The sequence below is a fragment of the Gekko japonicus genome, unplaced genomic scaffold, assembly GCF_001447785.1.
Source record: "Gekko japonicus isolate JY-2015 unplaced genomic scaffold, Gekko_japonicus_V1.1 scaffold1391, whole genome shotgun sequence".
Taxonomy (NCBI): domain Eukaryota; kingdom Metazoa; phylum Chordata; class Lepidosauria; order Squamata; family Gekkonidae; genus Gekko; species Gekko japonicus.
In genome coordinates, this window is record NW_015168692.1 from 540,472 (window position 1) to 549,743 (window position 9,272).

General features: G+C 47.8%; 1 protein-coding gene across 1 annotated transcript in view; it reads right to left on the minus strand.

The window, feature by feature from the left end:
• The window catches only part of CCDC68 (coiled-coil domain containing 68), a gene marked incomplete at its 5' end in the record, with an annotated part of 15,734 nt that extends 6,853 nt beyond the window's left edge, over positions 1 to 8,881 (minus strand). The window contains 3 exons of the mRNA XM_015415463.1: positions 1,457 to 1,562; positions 2,222 to 2,304; positions 8,753 to 8,881. Of these exons, the coding sequence (XP_015270949.1) occupies positions 1,457 to 1,562; positions 2,222 to 2,304; positions 8,753 to 8,881 (318 nt within the window). The remainder of the gene's footprint in view (positions 1 to 1,456; positions 1,563 to 2,221; positions 2,305 to 8,752) is intronic.
• Positions 8,882 to 9,272: the final 391 nt, after the last annotated feature.

Genomic DNA, 9,272 nt, shown 5'->3' on the forward strand with positions numbered 1-9,272 from the left:
GCAGAAAGAAACACAGTTATTTACCTCCTCACTTTGCAAAGGAATCACAGAGGGGGGAACAAAAAGAAATGAAGGGAAACTCAGGAGGGAGGGAGGGGAGGGGAGGAGGGAGGGTTGCCAGGCAACCTTTGGGGGTGGATACGGGAGAGGGCGGGGTTTGGGGAGGGGAGGGGCCCCACCAATGCTCCTTTTAAGCTGTGGAGTCTTGTGAGCAAGAATTCTACTTTGTGAGCTCCTGGCATGAAAGTTGTGAGCGAGCGATTTGGCTACTGCATAAATTAGTTTACCTCTGGAGCCCTCCTTCCTGAGCTGAGACAAAAGTGAGTGAGCCAGAGGCTAAAAAACTGAGCTAGCTCACACTGACTCAGCTTAGAGGGAACACTGCCTGTGAGGCAGGTGGGGCCAAGAGAGCTCTGAGAGAACTGTGACTGGCCCAAGGTCACCCCAGCAGCTGCATGTGGAGGAGGAGTGGGGAATCAAGCCCAGTTCTCCAGATCAGAGTCTGCCGCTCTTAACCACTGCACCAAACTGGCTCTCTCTCTCTTGAGATCCTAAAGAATTTGAGCTGAGCTGAAGAAGGACAGGTCTCGTAACTCACAAGTTCTAACAGGACATCCTCCAAAAGTCAGAAGTAAGGGCAGTAACGTACCAGGGGCAGGTACTGGAGTCTACAATGTGGTGTCCGTAGACAACACTGTGCCCACCGACACCTTTCCTGTTGCCCAACAAGTGTTTTTAGAAAGTGGGCGGGGCTTTCGCCCTGCAAGGCTTCTGATTGGTCACTGGTGTGGTGTATTCAATCGGACACTGTATGTATGTGAACTCACTCATTGAATCACCATGTGAAGCTTACATCCTGGGCTAGGATCCTAATCCTTCAATTGTAATTGGTAGCCCAGAAAGAGCCAACCAATCACCAACAGCCAGTTCCATGAGAGGGAACTCTTGTGATTGGTCCTTATCCGTATAACCTTATTGGTTGGAATTTGTATAGTAGGCGTGGCTACATTAGCCGGGAGGGTTTAAAAGCAGAACAGCTTCAATGCAAAAGCTGTTCTGGCTATTCATGTTGATCTGTTTGGAGTTGAGTTACGAGTTGCTGAATAAAGCTGATCTTTTGCTGAAATCACTCTCTGACTCTTTGCTAAGTAACTGCCTTAACAACTGGAGATTTGATTGGCTGTAGAGAGATCTAAAAACGTTGCTTTCTCAGCACCTGCCACCACACCACAGGGATCTTCACTGTGTGACTGAAGGTAAGCTGGGGCAGCCATTTTGTAGCTGGCTCTGCCTCCCATGGCAGCCATTCTGTGGCACCCATTTTGTGGCTGCACCCAACACATTCTGTCAGAATCCCAAGGGTGCCCCACAGGCTCATCAAGGTTGGGGACTCTGGCTCTGGTAAACAGGGAAAGCTGAAGATCGTGCAGCGAGAGCCCTCATTGGACAAGCTCACCTGATGGATCAAAGCGTGCAAGTTTTGATGCTGAGAATGGATCACGTGGTCCAGATGACTTATTTGCTCCTGGAGAGTAGAGATCTCTGTCTGAACTTTGACGCAGCTGTGAGGAGAAGAAGAACAAAGGAAGCATTATGGGGTCAGGGGCCTCCGACCTGCCTTGAGCTTAAGAATCCGCATAACGATTACAGATAAATTCACCCCCTTCTTAATAGCCAAGAGTACAATTGGTCAGTAAGTAAAGGTTTCCCTGGCTCAAAAGCCAGTCAAATCCAACTGTAGGGGGCGGTGCTCAACTCCGTTTCCAAGCCAAAGAGCCAGCGCTGTCCGAAGATTTTTTCCGTGGTCATGTGGCTGGCATGACTAAACACCAAGGCGCACGGAACGCTGTTACCTTCCCACCGATGTGGTACCTATTTATCTACTTGCAATTTCTGGCTTTCGAACTGCTAGGCTGACAAGAGCTGGGGCCAGAGACGGGAGTGTCACGCGGCACTCAGGTCTCGAACTGCCTAACTACAGACCTTCCAGTCTGCAGCTCAGCGTCTTAACCTCTGAGCCACCATGGCCCCTACAATTGGTCAGTAGGTTCTCCTAAAATGAACATTGGGTACCCCGGACCCCTCTTTGGTTCTCCGTGCTTGACTAAGCATTTATTATGCTCTCCCATATACAAAATAAAATGTTCTATAGTATACAGATTGGATTGTCCTTTCTGATTTAAAAGCAGTCTCACAACTGAACACAAAAAGTTGGGCAAACCTGTTAGTGTCTTCTGCTTTCAACATCATTTGTTGCAGCTTCCCTTTTAATAACCGTTGCTTCTCTTTCAGTGTCTTCTTTTCCTAGGAAACAGCAACAGTGGTCATTGCCCTCGCTCGGAACAGAGCTGTCTTTGATACAGATTAAGATCTGCAGCCCAAATTAGTGTGTCTGTAGCAGTAGACAAGAGCAAGGGTCCAAGAGCACCTTAAAGACTAACAAAATTTGTGGCAGGTTAGGAGCTTTTGTGAGCCACTGCTCACTTTGTCCCTGCAGGGCTCTGGGCAATGTACAGCCACAGACAGAACAAGATAAAATCAGTTAAAACATTAGTAGAACATTAAAGACAATCAGATGGTGAATAACCAATCCCCATTCCAGATCCCACTGCCAGCTACTTTACGGACAGGGGGAAAGAGGGGGTTGTTGTTGTTGTTGTTCAGTCGCACAGTCGAGTCCGACTCTTCGCAACCCCATGGACCACATCACGCCAGGCCCTCCTGTATTCCGTCGTGCTCCGGAGTTTGCTTAATTCCATGTTCATTGCATCCATGACACTGTCTAACCATCTCATCCTTTGCCGTCCCCGTCTTCTTTGACCTTCATTCTTTCCCAGCATCAGGGTCTTCTCCAGTGAGTGCTCCCTTCTCATTGGGTGGCCAAAGTATTTGAGCTTCAGCTTCACTGTCTGGCCTTCCAGGGCACAGTCAGGGCAGATTTCCTTTAGGATTGACTGGTGAGGTAGACGTAAAGAGCAGAGGACAGACAAGGGTGTCAGCCAAGATGGAACCATCGCTGCCCTCAGCCAAAAGCCTGGCGGAACATCTCTGCCTTTGCAGGCCCTGCGGAACTGCATCAGACCCCACAGGGTCCTGATGGAATTTGGCAGAAAGTTCCACAAGGTTGGGGCCCAGACTGAAAAGGCCCTGGCCCTGGTTGAGGACAGCCGGATGTCCACAAAATGTGCATACCCTCTTTCTGTGGCCAACCTATTTTGAAATCTGCACAGCCAATCAAATCTCCAATGGCCAATCTGAAGCCTGGCTTGGCAGGAGCCCCACGTGGCCTCACCCACTTTCTAAAAACACTTGGCCGGCACCAGGAAATGTGCCAGTGAATGCCACAGAGCCACACTGGGGGCCCCTGGGACACCTGGTGTTGAGATTAGACAGGCTCGGATCTAGGAGACTTGCGTCCAAATCCCTACTTTGCCAGAAAGTCACACCGGGTGACCTTGGGCCAGTCGGTTACTCAGCGTAAACTAGTGCACAAGGTAAAAGAACAATGTTATAAGCTGCTTTGAGTTCCCACTAGGGAGAAAAATATAGCATAAATGTAGTGGTTAAGAATGGCGGACTGTAATCTGGAGAACCGGGTTTGATTCCCCAGTCCTCCACATGCAGCTAGCTGGGTGACCTTGGGCCAGTCAAAGTTCTCTCAAGAGCTGTTCTCACAGAGCTCTCTCAGCCCCACCTACCTCACAGGGTGTCTGGTGTGGGGAGAGGAAGGGAAGATGATTGTAAGCCTCTCTAAGACTCCGAGTTAAGGGCGGGGTATAAATCCAATCTCTTCTTCTTCTAAATAAATAAGACTGACTTTCAGGTGGGGAGCTGAGTTGGTCTGAAGCAACAGAACAAAGTTTGAGTCCAGTGGCACCTTTAAGACCAACGAAGTTTAATTTTGGGTATAAACCCAGGATTCAGCTTGGTTGGTCTTAAAGGTGCCACTGGACTCAAACTTTGCTCAACTATTTTAATGATCATTAAAGATTTTTTTGCTGGTTCTTTAAAATTGTGTTTTATTCGACCAGGAGTCCCCAACCTTTTTCATTTTGTGGGCATCTTTGGAATTCTGACACAGGGTGGTGGGCGAAACTACAAAATGGCTGCCACACAAGGCAGAACCATACACACTCCCAGAGAAAGTCCAAGAGCAGGGAGAAAGAGGGCTAATTTTAAAATGCATTGGAAAAGAAGGAGGAGGAGAAGGAGGAGGAGATTGGATTTATACCCCGCCCTTCACTACCCAAAGGAGTCTCAGAGCAGCTCACAAACTCCTTTCCCTTCCCCTCCCCACAACAGGCACCCTGTGAGGCAGGTGGGGCTGAGTGACAGAAACTGCTCTTTTTCAAGAACAGCTCTGACAGAACTATGGCTTTCCCAAGGTCATCCAGCAGCTGCAAGTGGAGGAGTGGGGAATCAAACCCGGTTCTCCCAGATTAGAGTCTGCACACTTAACCACGTCACCAAACCACTATACCAAAGAGAAGCGAAAGACAGACTATAACCCATGCTGGTGGCAGCTGCTGCCACCACATCAACATTATTTTAATCTACACAGGCAACCAGCTCTCAAGTGGCCTATCAGAAGCTGTGCTGGGCAAGAGCCCCACTTGGCTCCACCCACTTTCTGGAAACACTTGGCAGGTACCAGGGAAGGTGTTGGCGGGCAGCACGGTGCCCCAGGGCACCACGTTGGGGACCCCTATATTAGACATTCCTATGGCGTGATAACTGCAGAACTATCAGTAGCCACAGGGACCAAATTTGATAAGAGAATGCAGGGGATGGAACATTTTGAACTAAAATAAAAAGTGAAATGAAAGCAAGACCAAGCTGGTCCAGGGGTACAGCAAAACACCCTTTTCCTCCAGTCATGTAAAAAAGCCTTCTCAATCTGACTCTTTGACTGAGCCGCTATTAATGGAATGTGATCCTCCTGCCTTCCATGTTATCACAGAACAGATGGCGACGCTTTAATTTTAAGTAAAGCATTCACTGTGATAAACTTCTCAATTGCTAATCACTATTTACTATAACGGAGGTGGTGTTTGTTCACTGCAAGTACTTGTGAATCGGGCGAGAACGCTGGAAGGGTTTTGGGGGAAGGGGGAATGAAAAAATTTGTTTATCGGCCTGCTGGAATGGTGACGAACAGGAACAGAAAGCATAGGTGTTCGTAAGCCAAGTGTGCCAAAGCTGTCATCAACTGGCTTCTTTCTTGTATTTCGCTGTCTTTCGGCCAACCAATAAAATGATCAGCATTTTCTTTTTTTAAGATTCTCTATGTACACCCACTTTACAAAACGGAACGGGCTCTCTGCCTCCGCTTCAACACAACCCATTTTGACTGAGCTCGCGTACGCACGCAGAAAGTCCCCGGGCTCAGTGACAGAGCATCGTTTCGGCTGCAGAAGGCCCCAGGTTCGACCTGTGGCATCTCACGTTTTAAAAAGATCAAGAAGTAAGTTATATGAAAGACCTCTTCCTGAGATCCTGGAGAGCTGCTGCCATTCGGAGTCGACCATACTGACCCTGATGGACCAAAGATCTGATGCACTACATGGGATCCTCATATGTAGAAGATCCTGTGAATATCCAAAGTCGCAATGCAACTGTCTGCAACTTTCCACTATGGGATAACTCCAAAAATTCCATTCCACTAATGGTGGGGCCTTCTGCCATTGTGAGGACCACAACGTGGACACAACATGATGCTTCCACCTGCAAAAGGTTCCTTGCGGCAGAGGAAAACTCCATCAATGGTAAAACCAAAGCCTTGGCACCAACCCCATAGAGTCACTAAGGCAGGTAAGTCTCCTGAGCAGGCGGATGGCTTGAAAAAATCATCATCAGACTAGCTGAAAACAAATCCTGCCACTGGATGGACAAATCTGATATAGTCTGCTATGCCAATAGGGAATAATTCTATGCGTGCAACTTCACAGTGGTTATTTGGCTCCCCTTTGATTAAAAAACATGGTATATCTGCTCTTGGGTACAAAGTTAGAGATGCATCTGGAGTAGGGATGGGCACGAACCACACCACGGACCAAATTTTTCCACGGACCGGGACCTGGTTCGTTTGCCCTGTCTGTGCCCTCCCACTTTCCACAGGCCGCCCAGAGTTTTCTGGGGGTTTGTTTGGTCCATGAGCAGTCCATGGAAGTCAACTCAGAAGGCATTTAAATGCCTTATGAGTCCACTTCCGCATCATGCCGCCCGGGCAGCGCGATGTGAGAGAGCTCAGAAGGCATCTAAATGCCTTTTGAGTTGACTTCTGCATGGCATCACCACAGTGGTGGTGGGCTTGCAAAAGCCATTTAAAGGGATGTATTCCCTTTAAATGGCTTTTGTAAGCCCCCCCATCATGAACCTCAGAAAACACGGACTGGTTTGTAAAATGGAAACATTTGTAGAAGTTCATGGTTTGTGAAACTCACGAACCTCCCTTTTTTTTGGTTCGTGCCCATCCCTAATCTGGACCCTTGCAGGTGTCAGGGGGCACTGGGGAACAGTCTGTGGTGCCCCTGCAAGACAGAGCTGTTCTGTCAAACTTTTGGTTGAGACAGCGGGCATCCACATACGGCCTCCACGAGGTTGCTGTCTCCCACCTGCCAGCCATCCATCGATCGGCAACCGGCCATATCCATCTGTATTAATGGATCAGAACTTTCACCAGTAGCTATAACTGTTTTTTTTAATGTTTATATTGTGCTTTTAAACTTTATTGTAATTGTTGAAAGATGTGACCCGCCTTGAACCCGCTCGCAGGATGAACAGGATACAAATATGATAAATAAATAAATAAATAAATAAATAAATAAATAAAATCACTTTAAAATTGCCCTCCCCTACAAGTTCGTTTGCTATTAATAGGGAGAATCACTTCAAAATTGCCCTCCCTACAAGTTCTTTTGCTATTAATAGGGATGGGCAAGTAGTTATAAGGGACACCGAAGCCTCAGTCCCAAACATTATTTCAACAGTACAGGAAGAAGAAGAAGAAGAGATTGGATTTATACCCCGCCCTTCACTACCCAAAGGAGTCTCAGAGTGGCTTACAAACTCCTTTCCCCTCCCCTCCCCCCAATAGACACCTTGTGAGGTAGGTGGGGCTGAGAGAGCTCTGACAGAAACGGCTCTTTTTCAAGGACAGCTCTTATCAGAACTACGGCTTGCCCATGTTCATCCAGCCAGGTGCAAGTGGAGGCGTGGGGAATGTTCCCCCAGATTAGAGTCCGCGCACTTAACCACTAAGAATTTTACAAGACTTTGCCAGCACAGTTTAAAGCATATCTTTGCCACCAGAAAGGCTCGAAACGTGGGGGTTTTATATAAAATAAGGAAGCCGAAAGTCTTAGAAAGCTACATTCTGCAGCCAGTAATTTTATACATTTGAGGAATCTCCATACCACCATTTTGACCTAGATGGTCCGGACCCGGACAGCCCGATCGCATTGAAGCTCAGAAGCTAAGCAAGGTCGGCCCGGTTAGTACTTGGACAGGAGACACCTGAGGAAGTTCAAGGCTGCTCCGCAGACGCAGACCATGGAAAACTACCGCTGCTCATCACGCCCTGACCTGGGTAGCCCAGGCTAGCCTGCTCCCATCAGATCTCGGAAGTAAGCAGGGTCAGCCCTGATCAGTGACTTAGACTGGAGACCATCGAAGAAGTTCATGGTTGCTACGCGGAGGCAGGCAATGGCAGACCACCCCTGAACGTCCCTTGCCTTGGAAACCTTACAGGGGTCACCATAAATCGGCTGTGACTTGACAGCACTTCCCAAGACCACATGGGGCAGCTCTCCCGAGTTCTCCTCAAGGCAACTCACAAGCGACCCGCTCCATCGTTTGGGGAGGGGCTGTGGCCCAGTGGCAGAGCATCAAGCTTGGCAGGCAAAAGGTCCCAGGTTCAATCCCCAGCATCTCCAGTTAAAAAGGACTAGGCGGTAGGTGGTGTGAAAGAACCTCAGCCTGCGACCCTGGAGAGCTGCTGCCAGTCTGGGTAGGCAATACTGACTTTGATGGACCGAGGGTCTGATGCAGTATAAGGCAGTCTCTATTGAGATATATGTCTAGGTGATAGAGGTAGCAAGCAGTTACTAGATCAGTTTGATCTGTTTGACAGTCCTAGCTGTCATGCTAGTGATTAAGTGATTACAGCCAGGTGTTATACTAGCAGGTGTTCTCTATCAGGCATTGTTAGAGTAGGTAATTAATTCACCTTGTTAGTGATTGGCTGGGTTTAGTATATTAGCTATCAGCTTGATAAGCTAGGTGGGGACTTAGTCTCTCAAGCTAAGGCACGGTATGCTGTATGATAGCCTGTATATCTCTGTGTATATATTCACCATTATATCTATATAAACTTTCTATGCACCTTCATCACCAGTCGGTCTCCAATAGTCTCATGTGTGAGTTCATCTGTGACTATATCGAGCTGATTGTTTGGCTCCATGGAAGAGCTTCTGCTTGGCATGCAGAAGACCCCAGGTTTAATCTCCGGCACCTCCAGTTAAAAAAAGGATCAGACAGTAGGTGATGTGAAAGACCTCTCTCTACCTGAGACTCTGGAGAGCCACTGCCGGTCTGAGTAGACAAGACTGACCTTGATAAACTGATGGTCCAATTCAGTATAAGGCAACGTCATGTTTTCAATGCTTTTTAAATCAAAAAATCATCATTACGGTAACAAACAGCCATTTTGGGGGAGGCAAAGCCTGCGGCATGCAAACCAGGTCAGACTTACCTCTTCCATCCTCTGGACTCGCTTCTCCAGCTCCTCGATCCGGCTGTACTTTTCTTTAAGTGCCACATTCATCCGGCTGAGGTTCTCCGTACTTTGCGCTAACGTCTCTTCTTGCTCAGACTTGCGTGCCTGGAATGGGTGAGAGGCGGAAAGAGAGGATTTAAAGGGGAAGCGACCCTCGGAGGGGGTGACGAACAAAACTTGCTGTCCTGCGCGAATAAGTTTAAATTTATAAGAAGTTTAGTTAAAAGATATGTTACCTGTAGAGTTTGATCAAAGAATAAGTGGGAAAGAGGGGAACAAAAGATTTGGGCTGGAGGTTGGAGCACTGCGGGAAGTCAGAAGGGGTGGGAAATTAGGAGAAAATGATATATGATCGTTTGTAAGGTGATGTATAACTTGACTTATTGATATATCCTAATAAAAATTGTTTTTTAAAAAAACTTGCTGTCCTGCAGCCACACGGTCTTATTCTGTCTGCTCGGGGCAAGGTTGTCATCCAAAGAAACAAGCACCCGGA